General features: G+C 37.6%; 2 protein-coding genes across 2 annotated transcripts; one reads left to right on the forward strand and one right to left on the reverse strand.

Annotated features, from left to right (window-relative positions):
* Nucleotides 1-443: 443 nt before the first annotated feature.
* LOC114527865 lies at nucleotides 444-6,071 on the reverse strand. Its single transcript, XM_028549572.1, has 9 exons — nucleotides 5,908-6,071; nucleotides 5,725-5,745; nucleotides 5,174-5,243; nucleotides 4,961-5,046; nucleotides 4,808-4,872; nucleotides 3,405-3,566; nucleotides 1,867-2,634; nucleotides 1,349-1,750; nucleotides 444-1,116 (listed from the first exon to the last, which is right to left on the reverse strand). Exons 1-9 carry the CDS (start codon nucleotides 5,949-5,951, stop codon nucleotides 695-697), a joined length of 2,040 nt encoding a protein of 679 aa, XP_028405373.1. The 5' UTR covers nucleotides 5,952-6,071; the 3' UTR covers nucleotides 444-694.
* A 1,308-nt stretch (nucleotides 6,072-7,379) lies between these two features.
* On the forward strand, nucleotides 7,380-21,784 carry LOC114527863. Its single transcript, XM_028549569.1, has 8 exons — nucleotides 7,380-7,389; nucleotides 8,005-8,072; nucleotides 8,822-8,983; nucleotides 12,645-12,828; nucleotides 13,736-14,227; nucleotides 14,805-15,050; nucleotides 15,481-16,312; nucleotides 21,249-21,784. The coding sequence occupies exons 4-8, from the start codon at nucleotides 12,684-12,686 to the stop codon at nucleotides 21,277-21,279; spliced, it is 1,746 nt and encodes a 581-aa protein (XP_028405370.1). The 5' UTR covers nucleotides 7,380-7,389; nucleotides 8,005-8,072; nucleotides 8,822-8,983; nucleotides 12,645-12,683; the 3' UTR covers nucleotides 21,280-21,784.
* The last annotated feature ends 1,467 nt before the right edge of the window (nucleotides 21,785-23,251 follow it).

Below are 23,251 nucleotides of genomic sequence, written 5' to 3' on the forward strand. Positions count from 1 at the left end.
GTTCTGTAACTTCTACTTTTCTTTAACTGCCATGATGAAAAACAATCGTTGAATTTCATGCACCCGTGCGTTTAGTGTAATAATAATCGAGGCATTCAATCTCAAGGAAAACCTAATTTCAATAGTTACTTTCATGTCATCCTGCCAGATTCATGTAGTACATGCCAGATTACTGAACTATATTCGCTTTGGAAATAGACAGACATTTAAAACGCAAAATCTATATCTTTAATTAAAGATTAAATGAACAAAAATTTTACAGCAAATTTCACAGTATCATTTATCAACACATCTCAACATTATAATTTTTAAACACTTTGTATATGTTTCCAGAAAATATTTTACAAGAATGGTTCACATTCTATGCCCCAACAGGCGAACATGATTTCTATTTTAATTGTATTGTTTTTCACATTTATTTTATTTTTCATGCATACAAAATTTTCTTCATTTCTTTCCAAATATCTCGCTAGGCCTGATTTATATATTTCTTACTTTAGTTGTTTTCTCAAAACTTTATATACACAATGCTTGCACGTGTACAAATTGAAATTATTCAAATTATTCAAATTTATTCACATTTATTCAAATTTATTCAAATTAATTCAGTTTTTCTTATACGCAAATATACTTCGTCATGGTGATCAACACAAATATCAACAACACAACATAGGCGCGCATGCGGGTCGACTCATCAGTACAATCCATCGCCATACCAACCACCAGTCATACCAAGAATCAGCGACCAAGCCATGCTATCACTGTCAGTCTCGCCAGCGGTTATTTCGATATTAGGCCTGCAGCGGCGCAGTCGCATGACGACATCATAGCTTATACCATGTTGATCGGTTACTATCAGGGTCCGAATGTTCGGTGCGATATTCACGTCAAACAATGCCTTAAGAGTGCGATCGGTCAACTTGCCACTGATCTTGTCGTTGCCGGAAACTTCCAAAAACTCCAAATCGTGGCAGTGTTTGAGCAGATGCAACACGCCGTCGTCGGTGACGGACGTCGCCGATTCCAATCGGAGTTTCAGCAGTTTGGGACGATTTTGAGCGATGTATTGAAGTAAGGCGTCCGAAACCAGCCTTCCTCTGCCAGTATCAGATGAACCTAGGTTAGTAGTAGCTTGCATGGTTATTGCAACATTGTAGAATTTTATAACAACTACAGTGAAACTCGCAATCTGATTAGTTGAAAGCCGTGCAGGATGGATGAGACGATCCTGCACGAGGAATTCGATTACAATTGCCTTTCTTTTTTCAATTCTACTTAAAATGTTAATTGAATTAATTTAAATTTCATCGAATTTCCGTACCCTTCACAATAAATGTATAACACGCACCTAATTCAAGAAGCAGGATATTCTGGCATAGATCAAGTACTTTAATGACGGCGTCGTCAGTGACGGGAAAATCATGACCAAACAACACAGCACGAGCCTCTTCCTTCGCATCAAGGAAACGATCGAGATCTTTCTTTGCCGATAATTTCATATGTGGTTTTACCAGGTCATGCGCGCGGACGGTCTGGTACCGAGTGGGGAAAAGATCCACGTGAACATCACACCACAAGCCACTTCGTTTGCAGCAACGACCACACAGCCCGTTCACGCAGTCTCGTTTCGCGTTGTTACTGCAATCACCACTCGGACATTTCGTTTTTGGTACATTTCCTGCTTTGTTGTTATTCGGTTCCTCGAGGCAGTTACATTCATTGGCTATGTTTTTGAGACCCATGCTTTCACCTATAGGTCAATATAAGAAACATAATTAATACTCAAAGTCTGTCAAGCTACAGTATAGTCACAAATAAAAAAGTCATTGAATAAATGTAATGTCTTCTCTTTGCATATTTGCATACCGAGCTGAGAAAGCACTCCTGGTAAAAACAGCTTGTCCACAGCCTTGCAAAAGAAATCCTTCTTTTCATTATTTGTCCACTTCAGTCTTCGCGTGAGGCCATCAAACAAAATGAACGCAACTCCCTCATCTATCTCGATAGGACAAAGACATTCAGCCGTTTTACAACGGCATTCAAAGCTATTTTGAAGGCCGGTCTTTACAAGGTATGCATGAGCGATTTTTCCGAGTTCGCCAGGATTCTTCAAGAGACTCCCAAAGCTGGACAGGACATCCACAGCGTCAACAACGCAGCAGTCCATGTTACCTTCGAACTTGTCGAGGAGATCTGCCACCCATTCCCCGTTAAGTGTATCCGGATTCGTCTGCAGGAGATGATACAAAACTTCTCCCAAGAAGCAGTCGAAATCATCAAGGCCACCAGGACAGCTAACCAGGCAAACGATAAGCTGTGTCATATCGATCTGTTTCAAATCACTTAACGCGTTGAGAAACTCCGAGGTCGTAACGCTCGAGGGCTTCCAAATACGTATCAGCTCAGAAAGTAAATTGCCCACAAATAAGTCGTTGCTTAAATCGTGGCTGGTGAATTCGACATCGTCAAATTCTGCCAGCAAACACAGCAGGTCTATAACATCAGAGCACGGCCAGTTTTTTATGTCGAATTTAGCCAGCTTACTAAAGAACAGACCCATTTCATCCAACGCGGATAACGATTCGCGACTATCATCTACGAACTTGTTCGAATCTTGGGCGGTGTCTGTGTCACCTACACGAACATGTTATAACATCGAATGCCCTTCTCTTACAAGAATGAAAGGCTTTTCCTTACAGCAGTTTATGAAGTTTACTATAAATATACATTCACACAGAATCTTTCCATTCACCTGAATGCTGTTCCAACCAACCAATTTTTGTATGCACTTATACCTTTGTATACACGTTACCTAAGTAGGGTATTAGCGATAGCCTACTAGTAGTGAGCCGATTAAATTGATACCAGAAACGTATTTAGGGATTTTAGTCAATCCAGCCAAGCCAAGTTTCAAAATCAGTCGTTTGGTGTACGTTTTTGCATTGTATAAAATTGGCGCAAATAACGGCTAATTTTGTTTTAATGCAAATTTTGTTTTTACATCGTCTCTAAGTCTTTATATCATGTCGGCAGGTTAGGTATCAGAACTGATTTCTAGGGGAAGGCCTCGCCGTTGAAGTGCATTTACACAATGGCAATCCAGTTCAAATCTAAGGTCTACAGGGGATTTGGTGTAAACACAGCTTTTAATACCATACTAGCTAACTCTCCGGATAAAAGCCCTTGCATATAGGCAGAAACGTCAAGACGATTTTGTCTATTTTTAGGCACTTATTATACCATCTTTATTGAGAATCAATTTCCGAGCTTTTTTCCAATTGTTTTTCAAATTGTCGCGATATAATTTTAAAAATAACCCTTGCTGTTCCCGCCAAAACGTTTCAGTAGAATTATAGCTCTTTTACCGCGTTCAGGTTTTTTCATTTTAATAAAAAACTATTTACCTTCATCTGTTATGCTTTTCCACATTTCCATGACTTTCTCCACTGAAATCGTCGGTTTGGGTGTTTCACATTCAGCTAGATTATTGTTAGCATCGGACCATGCAGACGAGATAGCAGCTGCCATTAATAAATTGATATTGCTCATTGACGGGGGGTCAGCGCCTAAATGAATGCAGCTTTGTCAAAATGATTGATGCCATAACTGGGATACGATTTTTTATGCAAGTTATTACGTCATAGCGTGGACGAAAAAGTGGTGTCCCAACATCCCAGCGGAAATGACACACATGTGCAACAAATGCGAGCGAACAAATTAAGTTAAATAAAAACATTCATGAGCAGTGTGTCGTATTTGGTTGTAAAAATAGCTGCTTCCCAATTTGAAAACTTGCAATTATTGGCCTAATTAAATTTGCGTAAAGATATGCAGATTTCAACAATATTGGTATTTACCAATACTGATATTTCGGTACCGGCCTATGCCGCTACGCCGAAACGGATATCAGTTCATTAAAAGCATTCATATGTATATAACTATTCATTCCTTTGCATCTGTCAACGACAACGAGAAAAATTTCAGCAAAACCCTAATAGCTTCCTTAATCGATCTGTATGTCTACGTCTATGATCAACGCCAAAAATCATGCATTTTAAGATGTTTCTGGACGCACACACCTAAGTGGAAAATACTGATACACAATCAAGATACTTCTTTAAAGACTAATGTATTGAACCAAATATTGCAGCAATAAGAGGTACTATGATTGTATATGACGAGATCAAAGCACATCCAGGAATATACGTACATTCCAGTAACAAGGGTGGCGCCAGGAATTCCATATGGCACAGGGGCTAAGGTCCTCAACAGGGGGGCTGAACTCCTGATTGTTATTTAGCGTGTATTTGTAGGAAGCAAAGTTTTCAGTTTATTGCTACAGTATCATGCCTTAGATTTGGAGCGTATGAAAATTTTTGAAATTTGATTGCTCTAGATCTTTGGAAAATAGCATTTCAGACTCTTATCACAGACTTTTTCATGAAAATTTTCAAGCTACAAACCATGTACAATGTAAAATACTAAGTTAAAATTTGAACATGTTTATCTGTTTTATTTGGGAGAACTAAAAACAATAGAGGGCAACTCAATATATCTCCTGTTCATTTCCCGACGAATTGTAAAGTTTTCCCCAACAGGGGGCAAGAGTTCCCCAAGGGGGGGGGTTACATACACCCCTTGCCCCCCATCTGGCACCACCCCTGTCCAGTAATCTAATTAGAAATATAGGACGTGGGGAGGCAATATGCAATTAACCACTGCTAAATCAAAACATATTAAAAGCAACTTATATATCTGCTGATCTCAATAGAGCACACAAAATTGCTATAGAAAGTAATCTACATACAGTTGCTGAAAACATTTCCAAGTGAGAAAAAGCTTTCTGGAGGAACAAGATAGTCTTCAAAACAACTAAAAAAATTGGTAATAAAAATTAAGGTTGGTTAAAAGAAGCATTTATTATATGCATCCTGAATTGTTAAAGCACTGATTTTAGTACCTTGATATGTTGAACTGATCTTCAGGATGTCTGAACCAACACTTATCTCCATAGTAACAGGAGCCTTCTTGGAAATATCTGCATAACTGAATTATTTGAAGATGTGATATTTTTAATTTAAACCATCCTAGCCTTCAGTTTTGCAATATCAATAAAAATAACAGTTAAAACAGGTTGATCAACACAAATATTCACATTTTTTTAAGAACTAACCGGAATATCTGAGCGATCATGAGAGTATGCACATTTGTTTCCCTCACGGCATGTTCCACGAACAAAATACCTATAAACAAAAATGTAAGCTGAAATATCTGGTATACATGCTCACAAGACAATTAATAGGGATTGTAAAAACCTGGTTGGTATATTCTCAAATAAGTATATTTTGGGCCATTAATTATTGCAGATGTGTTTTAAATATTGCTGTGTATTACAATATTGCAGTATTAGGCCTATATAGACGTGAAAGTTCACAATATAAAAAGAATCAAAGGGACAACATGGTGCCCATTATAAATAATTCATCCAGCATTGTCAACAATCAATAAATAACTTGTTTCTCTGATGTGCACATTTTAGACAACAATAGAAGTGGGAATATATAACCATTAAAATATGCATTAAAATATATCAATATTATATACTCAGAAAGAAGTGAAGATTCACAAATCAAATGATATCAGACACAGCCCTAGAACAGGAGCCTAACATCATTTCATATTTGACTAATTTGAGAAACCACGACACTTGAGCAAGAACCTTACCGACAAGATATTTTTCGTTTTCTAAATAAAGTAAAAAAGAGCAAGACTAAGCAAACTAAAGATTAGATTTGTACAAACATATATTACAATAGCGATTTGTTAGATTCGCAATAATACTAAGTCATTGATCTGATCAATGCAGGTTTCTGGTTTCACGGGTTTTTGTAAATAACATATGCTTACTCTGGATCTTTCTTTTCAAGTTGAAACTGCCTTGATTCAGCCATATTTCCTCAGAAATTGAATATTTGCAAATGAAATGATAAAAACACGTTGTAAAAACCACGTTGTAAATTGAGTCAAGATTTCAAAACTTCCCGCGATACCACGCGTTTTTAAAGACCACAATACGTGAGCCCACGAATGCTCTAACTTGTAATCCGGAAAAACGTTATTTACTACGCGGTTTAATGTCTGACTCATAATATTATCAAACCGTGACACCTGCAGGGAGTCACGGTTTTAGTTTTTAGTAGTCACGGCGAAAAATTCAAACTTTAAATTTTTCAATAAGTCAAATAAGTTTCAATAATTTTTCAATAAGTATTATGCATAAGGTCAATAAAATCAAAAATTTTTAATTAAAGATGAGGCACATCGAGGGCCTGTTAAATGGAGCGAGTTATCCCGGCTATCATCGTAATTCACATGCCGTAATATAATTTGTTGCGATTCGGTCAGTTTTCATATTTCGGATTTCGCACAACAACGATTTACAGCGAATTACGACATGTCATGTGGATTATGACGAATTATGACTCTTCGTTTTTATTTCGCCAAAATTGTCGTGAGCAAGTCATTTTCACGGCACACTAGCTTGTAGAAACATAGCCACAGAACATCAAGTCATCAATCACCTTGACCTTGACACGTTCACCGTGAACGGTTCACGACATTTACGACTAAATGAAAACCTAGCCTGCGCGCTGAAGCTAAAACTTAGTAATAACTTCAGGGCTCCAACATTCGGGCTACAAATATTTGAATGATTGTGGAAATATAACGGTGTATCGTTTTTTTCACCGTCTATGTTACGTAGGCTAATGGAAACCAGGCTTAACCAGTCTTAATATGCAAACAAGTCTTTAAGGCGGCTTAAGAACCATGAGATCATTTCTGTAGTCTCCTTTTTTGAGGAATACCTTGTATATTTTATATTAGTGTAACTTGACACAACAGTTTTGCCACCTAGTGTTGGACTTAAATATCGCATAAATATCGCCTGTACTTGTGGATGTACATGTATTTTACCCTATTGATGGATGTTTAACACGAAAAATTGGTTACGCCGATGGGCAGCCTTCATTCGGCCTCATTCCAGCCCATTCGAATACCAGTGCCAGTCCCTTCGTATCGCTTTGTCGGCACAATCGTCAGCCGTGATGACAAAAACAATACTGAATTGAATTCGGCTCAAATTAGCCTCACCAATGGCGCCCGAGTTATTGTTTCGGTTCACATAGAGTTCACTGGTCTTGCAGCATTGTTTATTTTAGAAAACAGGTCATAAGAATAGCGAATGCGTGTGGTGACGGGTGTTTAATTCAAGCTGGAATTGATAAACACCACAAACTGGAAGAAAGCTTAAGAATTGGCCAATATGAGTTACCGTTTTTCTTTGCGGTTACTTGGCGTGTAAAGGTAGCAATCTTTCTCAATTCTCAGGTAAGATCTGGAATAACGTTCTCGTTATTGGCTTCTTTGGGGAATACTTATGATTTATTGTCCTTCCGTTCAAGAAATTTCTTGAAATATTGCCCCTAGAGGAGATCTTATATCCCTCGAGATAAGTAATCTTGTTGGGAAAAAAATATCGTATCGAGAGGGCAGAATTTCATCGAAACCCCAGTACTAAAGCGGTGAAGGTGCAATTCAGAAATCAAGCGGTGGAGGTGCAATTTCCGTGCTACAAGCAGATAAATAACGATGAATGTGGGGTCCTTGAAACACTTCAAAATACTAGAAATCTGTCTGTACTGAAATACAGCAGGACCGGTCCGGCCATTTTCATCGTATAAAGGAAAGCGCCCATAGTAATCACATATACCAAAACCTACCAAATAATACCATATATCGCGCACTGTCGCTCGCACGCGTTCAGTTGTCGCAGTGTTGTGGGATCCAGAGCAAGCGCGCACCAATTATGCCACGTCATATGACGTCGAAATACTAATGAGCCTAGATGGACATCGCATGCGCCTATTTTACTCTATTGCAGAATGCGAAGTTTCAGAAAGCTGTTGCATGGACTCGCGTTTCTCCTTAAACTTTCTGTTGCAGTCTTGGTGTGTTTGTACACATATAATGTAATACGTCGCTATGTCGATAAGGGGAACATTGTTAATCAGGTAGGTATCAGTTTGATCATATCATTAGATTTTAAGATTGCCTTCACGGCAAACCGAAAACGACAAGCTTTAAATCGCATTTGAAAAAAATATAACAGGTCTTAGATAACTTAATTTACATATGTATTAACATGGACAAATTGTCCTATAACCAGAATAAGCTGATAGTCGACTCAAAATAACGAATTTTAAAAACTCCATTCTTCATCACTTTGACACGTTCAAACAACGCATTATTATGATTTATTCCACAGATATATGGCTTTTTATACATTTTGATGTCTCTACTTTTGAATCGTATTAGTTTTAGTAACAAATCGTCTGTTGCTATGGCGACATACGTGTACAAAATTCACTCCAAAATGACCAATTGCCTCGGATAATGGGAAAAGAAGCACGCGCGGTGTCCAAAACACGCATCACGGTGAAACAAACACGCATCGCGCATGTTGTTCTGGTTCTGATAATATAGTATTATGATGATAATGTTTATGTTTCTCGCTGGTTTTGGCAGTGCGTTCGAAAATAAAACTAGACATATATCGCAAGGTTATTACTTTTCCACGCGCAAGAGCGCCTAAATACACTGTATCGAGCCACCTTAACTGATAATAAGAAACTGTTAACTGATAGATAATTATCTTAACTGTTTCTAGCTTGAATTGGAACGTGTTTAATTCCACTCGAAATCAGTAGGACCATCAACCATTTTAGAATTAAAATTTCTATTTTATTATTACTTTTATTAGGTCGTGGAGGACGCTGAGTCAGGAAAAAAGAATTACGAAAAAAGGGAGAATCACAGAAAAATTAGAATTGCAAAAAAAGATTTCAAGTATGAAAGCCCGATAACGCAGTTCTTTGTTCCCGAGGCTGGTAAACGCAAAGAGAAACACGTTAAAGTTTCAACGGTCAGTATATTAGGCAAAATATCCTAATAACTGGTGGTGCATGCCTATCAGCTACTGTAACATATATATGTTTCCATTCATCCCACATTTCATCCGGGTTATTCGTTAATGAGATTGTTTGCAAATTAATTGCTAAATCTTGTTTGAATTCGTCAACGTTGTAGTTTTTAAATTGCCTTGTTTTAATTATTTTTGGCGCTTTTCGTTGTATTGAGATTTTTCTTTGAATAAATATAAGACTATGGTCGCTAATTCCTATGTGATCTACACCAGTATTCATGATTATTTCTGGTTTATTTGTAAAAGCTAGGTCAATTTGTGTTTTAGATGTCTCAGTTACTCGTGTAGGTTCGTTAATTAATTGTTCAAATTGTAGAGTTTTTGTGAGTTCGGCAAGTTTCTTTGTCTTGGAACTGGCATTGTTGTTTACAATTTGAGACCAGTCACAGTTGAAATCTCCAATTAATATTACTTCCTTGTTTTCATTGTCCATTTTCTTAACGAGGTCTTCATATATATCTCATTAAAGATTTCTATTGTAGAGTCAGGTGGTCTATACCAACAGTTTATCAAAAAGAGTTTTGATTTATGTTTAGAGATCTCAATTGTGATGGTTTCAAGTTCGTTAGACATCAGGGGCCGGTTGTTCGAAAGATGGATAACTTATCCAACGGATAAGTCCTATCCAACGGATAAATCTGCTATCCAGTGGATAGTTATCCATTGGATAAAAACGCATTGCACGAAGCGTGGATAGTGAAGTGGATAGCTATCCAATAGATAAGTTAAAATTTACCGGAAGAAAACAGGATTATCCTGAAATTTCGTACCACAACGTCAGCTGTTGCTAAGCATTTACAACATTAAATTCATAATCATTACGAATTCTCAAGTATAGTTACTGAATGGAAAAGACTTGAACAAGTGATTTGCTCGAACTTTGCACTTCACATCATAGTGATTTTATTAATTAAACACATTGCAATTTTATTCCTTGACCTTGCAACGTTTTGCTATTCGGTTCCATATTCGGAACACTATTTTAATGTTCGTGAATGAAATTACTTAGATATTAGCAAGTTTCCTTGGAATAGGTTGAATCTTTCTTTGCATATTGTTTATCAGTGGCGTAGGAAGGGGGGGGCACTGGGGGCACGTGCCCCCCCAAGATTTCTCAAGGGACCAAAAGTGCCCTTTTTGTGAAAAAAAATGCCTTTTTGGGAAGCGAAAAGAAACGAAAAAGTATCTACTATTTCCCAATAATCCTTAAATTGAGAGGGATTTGCAGCCATTTCAGAGGCATATATCTCAAAATTTTCTCGGGGGAGCATGCCCCCGAACCCCCCTAGCAGTTCCAAACCCAAAAAATACGAAAAATGCTCTGCGGTCGGCGGTCTCTGAATCAAACCGTCCATATATATATATATATTTTTATTAACCATTTTAACCGCCATTTTTATTAACCAAAAGTGCCCCTAGAAGCTGGTGCCCCCCCAACCTCTGGATGCTTCCTACGCCCTTGGCGTTTATAAACTGATTAGAAGCGTATAGTAAATTTACCGCCTGTTATAAATGCGAGGATCTCCAAAAAATCGCCGCTCGGAACGGAATGTGTAGGCAACGTGAAACGCTGCTGCGACAAATTGCACTTCGAAAACATTTCTAATAGTGAATACAATCATGATGTGTATTAGTTTGTTGAAACACAGTAGCAGGAATGTGGCATTTTTGTCCTATTTTATATAAATGTTTACAGTGTTACCTTGTATCTTTGAATTTATCCACTGGATAGTGGATTTAAACCACCTCCAGACCTTGGATAAATTTATCCGGTAGATAGCGATTTTTATCCGCTGGATAAAGTTATCCAAGCTTTGTGCAACGCAAATCACACGCTGGATAAAACTTATCCGTTGGATAGCGACTTATCCGTTGGATAGCGACTTATCCACCTTTCGAACAACCGGCCCCAGCTCTTTTCTTATGCTATAATTTATATGAGTTCTTAAGTAAATAGCAACTCCCCCACCATTTCGGTTCCTGTCTTTACGTACAATTTCGTACCCATTTATTCCGACTTCATGATTCGGAACCGTAGCATCAAGCCGAGTTTCGTTAATACAAATGACATCAAATTGTTGATTTAAAAGATAAAGACGAAGTTGGTCTAGGTTTTTCACTAGACTTCTGATATTCAGAAGGGCAATAGTAAATCCTTTTAATTTAAGTGGTTTAAACTTATTAGCATTCAAATTTGGTTCGCAGTTTTGGACATCAGTTTTACTATTCTTGATCACTTCCCTCCTTAAATTATGTTAATAGTTGACTGATTTGGAATCATTTTTGGTGTAATGGTTAAGCTCAGGGCGCGTATTATTTACTATATAGTATTACGATTAGTTAAAGAAATATAATCTGTTGTATAATTCCTTTTGTTGTGAAATAGTCAATTTTTAAAAAAATTGATATAGTTTTTTGCCAGTAAGGCTGTACCTTGCCTATTTAGGTGTAAACCTGATCCATTAAGATGTCTAGTGTTTATATTGCTGTGATCAATAAAGTACCAATTTGATTCTTCGCAAAGATCCGATAACAATTTATTAGTTTCATGAATCTTAGTGCTTAACATCGGATCTTGTTGTTTTACAATTTCTGAGATAGCTATTTCGCAAGTAGGATTCCGTTTTACTATACCTTGACATAACGCCTTCGCTTCGGCTGCTAGCTCCTCTGGTTTCTTGTTCTGTATGTCGTTTGTACCAACATGTAAGGTAATCGTGTATTGGGCTTTGTACGTAGCGTTGGTTGTACGTAATGCTCCATGTCCGCTATTTTGGCCCCTGGGAAGGTTTTAACTTGGATTTTTTTCCCGGCTGAACGCGAGAGTTTGGCTGGCTGCAGCATCTTTACCATAGAGTCTCCAAGGATAATGATTGGACTTTTAATTGACTTTGTGTTTGTTGCTTGTGTTTTAGGTTGAGTATTGATGCCTGCCTGATTCCTGTCAGTTATATCCGATTTACCATTTGATTTAATGCCTGGTTAACCGCTCATCGTCATCAATATTAAGAGCTTTATAGCGATTGCTGAGTTGAATGTTTGCTCTCCCGGTCTCGGTTCTACGGCCTTGTCCTTGTTTTCGCGTCGAATTTTGTTTTATTTTGTTCTGTGCTTGAGACGGTTATTGCTCAATATTAGTATCAGTATACGGAGCTGCTTGAAGAAGTCTTATTGATGTAATTAGGCTAAGCCTTTCATTGTCAAGGTCCTTGATTTTTGTGTTCATATCCGAAGCTATAAGTGTTAGATTCTCAATCTTGTTCCGAAGAGTTTGGTTCTCGTCCTTTAAGTCTTGATTCTCTCGTCTTAGCTCGTTTAACATGTGTTTGTCATCAACTTTTGTTCCAAGCACCTCTACAAATATCTTCAAATCTTCGTACGACCTTGTCCAGGTTAACTTGCCTTTCTTATTGAGTGCTACGCCATGCAAACGGCTAACTTTTGCTGAGGAATTATTACTCATTATCAAATTTGATTATATCTTTTTGCTCTTTTTTCTAACTGAAGGGTATCCAAACTTGCCTTCATATTGCAAGATCTGCATATTCTAATTGTCTTCATATGTGTGTCGACTGATTTATAATTCATTTTCAATATCTAGAATAACTGCGCTGTTCCAATCGGGGGTTATGTATTGAACATGACATCTGGTGGAGGAACATGTCAGATACCAAAACTTGACCCATTCCACCACGACGCAATGGGTTATATGGAAGAGCTGGGAGATCTAAGTTGTGTAACCAAACGTAGAGCAACCTTAAGTGGCGGAGTATTAAATATAACGGGTAAGCCTAGCGTAACACAAGGCATATGTAGTTGGGCTGAATTGGTTGTATAGGTGCATGGATTACTCTTACTACTATCCATTGTCCCAATTAATCGGTAAGGATCGCGGGAATTGCGTCATGCCTTCAAAAAAGCTACATTAATGACATTGTATGAAAAATAAACACTAACGCTAAAATCCGACGTTTCGGAGTCATCTTGACTCCATTATCAAGGTTTAATAAAGTGAAGTGAATTATAAAAATTACAGCATTTAAACAAAATCAGAATACAAAAGTCAAAAGGTATTGTTATGATTACACACGCACACGAGATCATATAAAGACTTTAGATTTAATAGAGTCAGACTGTGTGTTCAATTTTGGGTGACGGTCACGGATGAAATACATCTCGTATATCAAACAATCAAATTTGCCTTGACACCTTTTAAGGATCTTAAAATATTTCTTAATGTCTGGTTTAGGTAAATTAAGATCGCACTTCATGTGGCGTCCAATTGCAGATGCCTCAGACTTGTGTTCTTCATGTGTGTGTAATCATAACAATACCTTTTGTATTCTGATTTTGTTTAAATGCTGTAATTTTTATAATTCACTTCACTTTATTAAACCTTGATAATGGAGTCAAGATGACTCCGAAACGTCGGATTTTAGCGTCAGTGTTTATTCTTCATACATTTTCAAAATGTGTTCTACTCAAATTAATGACATTGCGGTTTTAACATGCATAAATTTCTGTAGTTAGCTTAAATTAATGCTGTCTTGGCGAATATGTAGTTTATAATATATCATAGTGAGGAATGTTTTGTATGGGGAATCAGCAGTGAATCTTGTGAACAACAGATTTATCGAGTGGCTTAATTCCTTTATAAACGGTAGCTATAAATAACATAGTTTACTTTATCAGGTACAGATGTCACGTATTCTGCATACCGGTACATAATTCGACCCGAAGAAGATGACTTTGCATTCATGATGAGTCGCCCAATTGTAATAACGTCTCGCCTGTTTCCCGTGTCACACGAATACATAGAATTGACTTTATTGCTTAGCGACCAAACGGAGCAAAAAGAATATCTCATGCAGGTCGTTCCCAATCAAGACATTCTCTCAAGAGATTCACCCCCGTTAGAACTGGACCTAAACTTTCTTATCATTGCCATTGATTCAGTCTCCAACAGCCAGGCACAACGACAACTTTCAAAAACATACAACTACATACGCAGTGTTCTCGGGGGATATATATTCATGGGACATAGCGTGGTAGGTGATGGTACAACGGAACAAATAGCAGCATTATTGACGGGGAAAGGGGAACGAGAGTACAGGGAATCAAGACGAGGGAAGATTAATGCCGAACCTGTTGATGACTGGAATTGGATATTTAAGAAAGCTAAAGGTAATGTCTGCATTATATTTATGTTGCTTTCCAAAGTTGTGTTGATTTTTCAAACATCGATCGGGATAATACCTCTAATTGCATTAAATTGTCTTTTGCGAATATCTCGCCAAAAGTACTCAAACTTCACATATTGGAAGGCACTGGTAAATGGTAGGGTTTAAAATTAGTAAAATTTATCAAAATTAAACTTCCCATTTTTCGTAACTAAAATTCACATTTTATTCTAGCCGCAATTGCCAGTCACTATATCCTGACTGGCAATTGGCTAGAGTAGACTTGAGTGACTTTTATTGGCTGTAGGCAAGATTGCATGCAATTACAACTCGCAAAGAGTGCGATTAATGCTCAAATATAATCACACTTCTCTTTGCCAATGCAATGTAGCATTTGCCATTGATTACCGAAGACATAATTGATAAAATAACTGTACAGGGCGTGAAAAAAATCTTCTTCGCCTCTATTTAATAACAAAAGATCGTAGGCTCCTAAATTATTAGGGCACCATGTAAGCACCATGTATTTCAGTCGCAACTGCAATGGTTATTGATTAAACATCTATCTATATTTAATATAGCAAAGGGCTACGTAACATCATATTGCGAGGATTCACCACATTTTGGATCATTTCAATACAGACTTCTTGGATTTCAAGATCCACCAACGGATTATTATCCGCGATCATTTTTCTTAGCCGCTGAAGAATCCAGCAGCAATCTACATTGTTACGGCAGTCACAAAATATACAATTACCACCTGGATTTAGCAAATAAGATTTATGAACAGTATCCTAAACAGAGGAAGTTTCTCCTTCATTTTGCAAGTAAGTCGAATTAAGAAAAATTGATGTATGCTTGATATATTTTTTTTAACCACGTGTAAAGGCTAGTTTCCACTCAGGGAGATTCTCCTTCGGATCGGACAGGACAGGAAAGTTTCCTTTGTATAGGCGCCGCCTAAGAACTCACTGACAAAAGAAATTTTCCTGTCCGTTCCGACCAAAGGAGATTTTTTCTGAGTGGAAACTAGCCTTAAGGCCGATAAGGGACATAAAAAGAACAATAATTTTTTAAGGAGGGGGGTTGAATATTCATATATCCAGTTCTGCCAGAAGGACTTCTATTGTAAGCTACTGCACTTACTTATCGTTCTAGCCACGCCACTGAGGCCAATAGCAAAGCATTTTAAGTACGGGAAAGCAAGCTCTGCAGCAAGTCAACTCGATCCCTAATCTCTTTTGATTCTTTATATAGGTGAAATATCACATAACAAATTTAATGTACCAGGAATGTTCGACAAAGATTTGCTGCAATTCCTAACAAGTTTTAAGGAAAAAGGATATTTAAAAAACACCGTACTGATTTTATTTGGTGACCATGGCCTCAGAACTAGCGATTTCAGGCAGACCCTGCAAGGAAAATTGGAGGAGAGGCTTCCACTTTTCACTATGACATTTCCGAAATGGTTCAAAGAGAGATATCCGAAGGCTGCAAAGAATCTTCAGGCAAACACTAAACGCCTGACAACCTGGTACGATTTACACGCTACCTTCGAACACATTTTGGAGTATGGAAATAAACAGGAGAAATCGAAACATGGTATAAGTCTGTTGACCAAAGTACCACCAACACGTTCGTGCAATGATGCAAGCATACCATTACATTGGTGTCCGTGTTTGCAGTGGTCTGCGGTTGACCATAGACACGTTCATATGCAAGAGGGGGCGCTTGAAGCAATTAATCACATTAACAATTTGATTTTTCATGTACCGTTGAGTGCAAAAAAGTGTTCGAAGCTCAGTCTAGCGAAAATAATTCGAGCAGAGGTAGAAACAGCGTCACCACAAGTATTACGTTTTGCTCAGTCAGGAAAAGATGGTTACGAACCAGAGTATTCCGACGATGAAGTCCAACCAAAAGGCCGTTGTCGTTATCAAATTACGTTCCGTACACTTCCCAATCATGGCATATTCGAAGCTACGGTGCATTACGTGAGTGGAAAGTTTGTCGTCAAAGGCGGTATAAGCAGAATTAACAAATATGGCGATCAACCAAAATGCATAGCTAAATCTATACCACATTTAAGGAGATATTGTTATTGTAAAGATGATTTAAATTGAAAATTATTTCTATTTCTTTATTAGCGTCTGACACTTTTCAATGGCATGCATCTGAAAAATCATTTCATTTATTCAACAAAAATCAATTCATTTCCTTCTTATACCAACAGGTTTGCAACAGTTTTGCAAAAATTGCACGAGCCAGCAAGATTTTTGCACATTTTGTGTCTGCCATAGTGCCATTTTGTCACTATTAAATTATTATTTTTGGTAACGTCTAATCTAAATACCGGCGCTTTTTTTTTTTGAGCTACTTTGACTAACAAAATTAAATCATTCTGTCTTCTGGTAGTTCTGTGCCGCGGAAGTTCTTTAACTGAGGGGGCGAATATTCATTTATTTATGTTAGCAGACCGTAAAAACAATGAAACCAACAATGCAACAATGCTGAACGTGAAAGCTTTTACTCATTGGATCCAGCAGCATAGCAAAATTTTGCTTTCTTAATTAACGTGTATTTGTTGAGGTTCCCCTAGTTTCTCACGTGCTAAATCTACCCGCTCGGACGAACGCCTTTTGTGCATGGCCAGAGCAAGCGTGCTGGTTGGATCAAACCAATTATCCACTTCATGACTCCGGAATACTAATCAGCTTATAGATGAACTCCTGTCGTTTCTCGGCGTGCGCCTATTACACTCTATTGCAGAATGCGAAGTTTCAGAAACCTGTTACGTAGGCGCTTGTTTCTGCTGAAACTTGCTGTTGCAGTCTTAGTGTGTTTGTACACATATAATTCAATGCATAGTTATGCCGATGAGGTGAATATTGTTAATCAGGACTTTATTCAGGTAAGTATAACAATAATTTCTTAGACTTGATGATTGCCGTTCACGGCAATAAATCGCATTTGAAATTAAATTCTAGGTTTTTGATAACTTCGTTTGCATTCATGCTTCAATTTTCATACCGCAAATTGTCCCAACGGGCCCCAACCTGCGGAATTAGCTAATGTCGACTACCTAAACAGCGAATTTTGAGGCTGCGTCACGGTGCCGGACCGCTCGTCACAACATCTTCGTGTGCGGTTATAAAGCAACGATTATTAGCAAATGCTTATTAATTTGAAACCTCGCAATTTGACCCTAAGTTTACCGGGGTCTAAGTTTACCGTTTGCCGTATTCGTCGATCTTAAAGTATCTATGAATAGTATAAGATGTTCACTTTAAGAAAAAATCGACAACAATGGCGAATACGCTTTGCTACCCACAGAAGTCTCTGACGAGGTCACGAGGAAAATACTGACAAGAAACTGGTAACTAACTGAATATCGCGACCACGAACATACGACGACGTATATGTATATAAAAAGTCATAACATATACATTCCGAAATAAGTACAATAACCACACTATGTTTTAGTAGAATATACATAAATTTCATATGTCCGTATTTCAATCACTGAATTATACCGTTGTGATTCGTCTGTGTGTATAATATACATTTATCCTCGTTATGCTTTGGCGCGGACATGTATGACGTGTTATTATGGAAACAAGACACCTGTTCTGGCGTTAACTCCGACGTGCCGTGCACGTGCTAGTCTTCAGTAGAAAGCTTCTGAACATAAACAACACAGTTCATACTCATTTAGATGCCTTGCGAACCTAAATGTTGTTCGATCGCAAAATTCAGATTTCAGAAGCACATCGTACCTTAAAAGTATAGAAGCTCAATTGTTAAAGAATGTAAATTGGTATATTTATAGTGATATTTAAATCAAACTGCGACGTGTCAACGCGCCCATACACGACCACATCTTGTTAAACGGCGAAATAGCAGCGATATTATTAAAATAGGACCAGAATCTACATGTATTAAATATATTCTGACCCCAATTAAGTCTAAACTTAATCGAACAGCATCAAAAGAACCGTTTATTTGTTTCTCTTGGAGGAATTGCCGTATCATGCGAGCGAAATCGAATCGCGCATCGGAAAATTTGCCAAAGCTGTGCACCACAACTCTTGGGAGACAGTGGAAGACAAGACTGTGACGTGGATAAATACGGTCACACACACGTTTCAAATACTAGTAAATTTCGCGCCAAAACACACTTGCGACGACGAAAAATAAAAAAAGAAAAACAAAACAAAACCGAGGCGAATTTTCAACTGCGTCGCTGACGCCAGAGTAGTAATATGGAAGTTAATAATATCCATACTAATTGCCATTTTCATATTATAGATATGGTTAGATATAGTATAAAAACAGTATATGTATAGCCTATGATGTCCAGTGTATACACTAGCTGGTAAAAATATGGAATAAATTCTACTCGTCTCGCCGATTTTCCTAACTGAAATTTAGGTAAACGTGCTTCCATATATTCTAAGATCTACCCTACATTAAATTGTCTTGGGATGTGTGTCGACTGGTATATGTATTTATAATCTACTTTTAATATCTAGAATAATTGCGCTGTACCAATCGGGGGCTATGTATTGAACATGACCTCTGGTAGAGGAACATGTCAGATACCAAAACTTGATCCATTCCACCACGACGCAATGGGTTATATGGAAGAGCTGGGAGATCTAAAGTGTGTAACCAAACGTAGAGCCACCTTAAGTGGCGGAGTACTAAATATAACGGGTAAGCCTGCGTAACATTGAATTGGTTGTAACGTGGATTACTCTTACTATAGTGTCCATTATCCCAATCGGAAGGATCGTCATGCCTACGAGAAGACTGCATTAATTGATAGCATTGCGGTTGTAACAATGTACTCTGACAATCATAAACTTTAGCGAAAGCAGTTATCTATAATCACCTTTGCTTTAATTCTAGTGATATCTTTAAATAATATTGCATGTATACTTTATCAGGTACGGATGTCACGTATTCTGCATACCGGTACATAATTCGCCCCGAAGAAGATGACTTTGGATTCATGATGAGTGACCCAATTGTAGTAACGTCCCGCCTGTTTCCCGTGTCACACGAATACATAGAATTGACTTTATTGCTTAGCGACCAAACAGAGCAAAAAGAATATCTCATGCAGGTCGTTCCCAATCAAGACATTCTCTCAAGAGATTCACCCCCGTTAGAACTGGACCTAAACTTTCTTATTATTGGCATCGATTCAGTCTCCAACAGCCAGGCACAACGACAACTTTCAAGAACATACAAATACATACGCAGTGTTCTCGGGGGATATATATTCATGGGACATAGCGTGGTAGGTGATGGTACTACGGAACAATTAGCAGCATTATTGACGGGGAAAGGGGAACGAGAGCACAAGGAATCAAGACGAGGGGAGATGGATGCTGAACCTGTTGATGACTGGAATTGGATATTTAAGGAAGCGAAAGGTAATGCCTTCATCATTACTCTGTAAAAACAGATTGTTAAAACAACATTTTTTTACTGGTGATTGGCAAGTTCGTTATCTGTGAAAAATCGCACTCGAAACTATACTAATACTTGTAATAATGAATAAAAAAATTACACCTATGATACTTAATATAGCAAAGGGCTACGTAACATCATTCTGCGAGGATTCACCAAATCTTGGATCATTTCAATACAGACTTCTTGGATTTCAAGATCCACCAACGGATTATTATCCGCGATCATTTTTCTTAGCCGCGGATCAATCCAGAAGCAGCGAGAATCCGCATTGTTACGGCAGTCAGAAAATGTACAATTTCCACCTGGACTTAGCAAATAAGATTTATGAACAGTATCCTAAACAAAGGAAGTTTCTCCTTCATTTTGCAAGTAAGTCGAATTAAGAAAAACTGATGTATGCTTGACATTTCTTTCTAACCACGTGCAAGGCAAATCAGGGGAATAACAAGAACGATCATTTGGGGGGAGGGGTGAATATTCATAAATTCAGTTCTGCCCAAAGGACTTCTATTGTAAGCTACTACATTTACAAAAGAAATCCGTCGGGCAGAACTGGATAATTATATGAATGTTCAAATTACCGTTCTAGCCACGCCACTGAGGCCGTAATAGCAAAGCATTTTAAGTACGGGAAAGCAAGCTCTGCAGCAAGAAGCAAGTGAACTCGATCCCTAATCTGATCACCGTATTTTGCTCTTTTGATTCTTTATAGGTGAAATATCACATAACGAATTTAATTCACCAGGAATGATGGACAAAGATTTGCTGCAATTCCTAACAGGTTTTAAGGAAAGGGGATATTTAAAAAACACCGTTCTCATTTTATTTGGTGACCATGGCCTCAGAAGTGGCGATTTCAGGCAGACCCTGCAAGGAAAATTGGAAGAGAGGCTTCCACTTTTCACTATGACATTTCCGAAATGGTTCAAAGAGAGATATCGGAAGGCTGCAAAGAATTTTCAGGCAAACACTAAACGCCTGACAACCTGGTTTGATTTACACGCTACCTTCAAACACATTTTGGAGTATAGAAATAAAAAGGAGAAATCGAAACATGGTATAAGTCTGCTGACCAAAGTACCAGCGACACGTTCGTGCAATGATGCAAGCATACCATTACATTGGTGTCCGTGTTTGCAGTGGTCTGCGGTTGACCATAGACACGTTCATGTGCAAAAGGCGGCGCTTGAAGCAATTAATCACATTAACAATTTGATTTTTCATGTACCGTTGAGCGCAAAAAAGTGTTCGAAGCTCAGTCTAGCGAAAATAATTCGAGCAGAGGTAGAAACAGCGTCACCACACGTACTACGGTTTGCTCAGTCAGGAAAAGATGGTTACGAACCAGAGTATTCCGACGATGAAGTCCAACCAAAAGGCCGATGTCGTTATCAAATAACGTTCCGTACACTTCCCAATCATGGCATATTCGAAGCTACGGTGCATTACGTGAGTGGAAAGTTTGTCGTCAAAGGCGGCATAAGCAGAATTAACAAATATGGCGATCAACCAAAATGCATAGCTAAATCTATACCTCATTTAAGGGAATATTGTTATTGTAAAGAGGTTCAGTGACATTCATCAAAGTAACTGTGCATTTAAAAATTCGCCGTCAGCAGCAATGGAAAGATGACAGAAGTCCAGTCGGATTCGAAAATAAAATTGTCTTGATTGAATGACACATCAAATTATATCTTGTATTTATAATATAACTACATACTGTGTATTAATATGAGCTTTTAATATGCAATTTGATTGGATGAGCTACTCACTATATATCAGCTCATGTATAGCTACGGTTAGTGTTGGAAACAGCTGGTAATACAATGCAGTAAGATTTTGTGATGAGAACCAATTAATAATCGTTTGCACATTTTTATATTTTCTTAAATTCTTGCTGGAGGAACTACCCGAACAAGAAAGGTAAACGGAACATGCTATCAAAAGTGGAATATATTTGATATTATAGATGCATGGCAGGGGCTTTTCGACAGGTGAACTATCATGCTTGCATGTCTAGAATATCTTGATGGAGCACTTAGGGATTAACAGTATTAAAAATCTGTCTCGTCATCGCAAGATTATACAAATTGTTTTAACTATTACAGGGTAACTTGAATACAATGTATACATTGAATACAATGACCATGCAGCAGCAATAATATATGCAGAAATAATGAATTTCAGAATACGATAACATCAGCGCATTTTGTCTTAAATTTGCTTTAGTTTTGCAGTTTTGTTCTGTTTATATATTTAAGACTTTGTATAAGTATGAATATATCAGCTTAAGAAGCTAGAAAAAAATAAATAAAATCAAACATGTACATGCCTGTTTACAGGAGCTAAGTTGAGCAATATGTACTTCAATCATTTGCATCTGCAGTATGCATGCATGCTTTCGTAGTATTTCGAATTTCGATTTTACCACAACCTGACATTTTCCGGGTTATATTGCTGCGCAATTTGGCCATTCTAAGATAATTCTTCGACTAATACACATCCCTATATTTTAATAGGAAGGTTGAGATTTATGTTCTCCACTAACCGGCTATATCTACCATATGCATGCATTCAAAAACTAATCAGATCAATTATGAGATATAGTCAGTGTGAAATCATTGATTCATGCATGCATGTGGTCTGCATATATGAACGGCTCCATATTTCTTAGTTACAAGCCCACGCTAATAGATGAGGAAAATTCTGAGACAGAAGACTGAGCAAGGCAGAAACTAGCGTAGAAACTAGAGATTGTGAGGGAAGATGTAATAATTCTTATTCATACCGCGCGGAAAAACGTTTGCGCATGTAAATTGTCTTGTAATTGGCATTTAAAAGCTGTTGCGAACATCACCTCAAAAGTAGGCTCAAAATTGCGGTAAAAAAGAGTCACTTCGTTGTGTGTCTTCAAATACATGCTATATATATATACAAGAACTTAAGCTAAAGGTTAAACTCGTCTGTTAACAAATTTATCGCCTAAAACATTTTGTTTATCAAACAATTACCGAACTTTCATTTTAGATAATTTTAACGTTTTATTATCAAAAGAGTCATGTCGTTGCGAGAAGTTTAAATTAATCAAAACTTAGACGAACTTGCGCGGATAGTGATAAAGCTGTTTATCCGGATGCATGCATGCGACAGTGTCGGTCATATATGGATGTCCTCCCAGTCCGCGGTAAAATAACAAATTTATAAAAGGGAAGGTATAGAGGGAGGCTCCAGGTACATGCGGGACGGGTAGTTTATATATTCAAATCTATTGACTTATAGTTGAAAAAACAGGTCATGCAAAACGGGTGTTGTATTCACCTTATATCTAATTCTATTGAGAGAAAAATATAGCTGCTTTTAACGATATTATCAACAATAACAGTTCCTATAAGGTAGCAAGATTTACCTTTATCTTTGGTAACTATATTGGAAATTATCGTATCTCGACCGAATAACGGCCATGAGTGCAAATGTTCTATCAAGTACATGGAAAGGATGAGGTTTGGCACCTGATTGAATTAGATATATTTTCAGGTACGACATCTAT

The sequence above is a fragment of the Dendronephthya gigantea genome, unplaced genomic scaffold (genome assembly GCF_004324835.1).
Source record: "Dendronephthya gigantea isolate DGI-Jeju-01 unplaced genomic scaffold, DenGig_1.0 000047F, whole genome shotgun sequence".
NCBI lineage: Eukaryota > Metazoa > Cnidaria > Anthozoa > Malacalcyonacea > Nephtheidae > Dendronephthya > Dendronephthya gigantea.

Coding starts and splice junctions, on each gene's coding strand:
- LOC114527863 (XM_028549569.1), top strand. CDS start 12,684: ATGACATCTGGTGGAGGAACATGTCAGATACCAAAACTTGACCCATTC. Junction 12,829..13,735: donor CGGAGTATTAAATATAACGG/GTAAGCCTAGCG, acceptor TTACTTTATCAG/GTACAGATGTCACGTATTCT. Junction 14,228..14,804: donor GATATTTAAGAAAGCTAAAG/GTAATGTCTGCA, acceptor TATTTAATATAG/CAAAGGGCTACGTAACATCA.
- LOC114527865 (XM_028549572.1), bottom strand. CDS start 5,951: ATGGCTGAATCAAGGCAGTTTCAACTTGAAAAGAAAGATCCAGA. Junction 5,746..5,907: donor CTTGAAAAGAAAGATCCAGA/GTAAGCATATGT, acceptor TACTTTATTTAG/AAAACGAAAAATATCTTGTC. Junction 4,873..4,960: donor GATCAGTTCAACATATCAAG/GTACTAAAATCA, acceptor CAATTTTTTTAG/TTGTTTTGAAGACTATCTTG.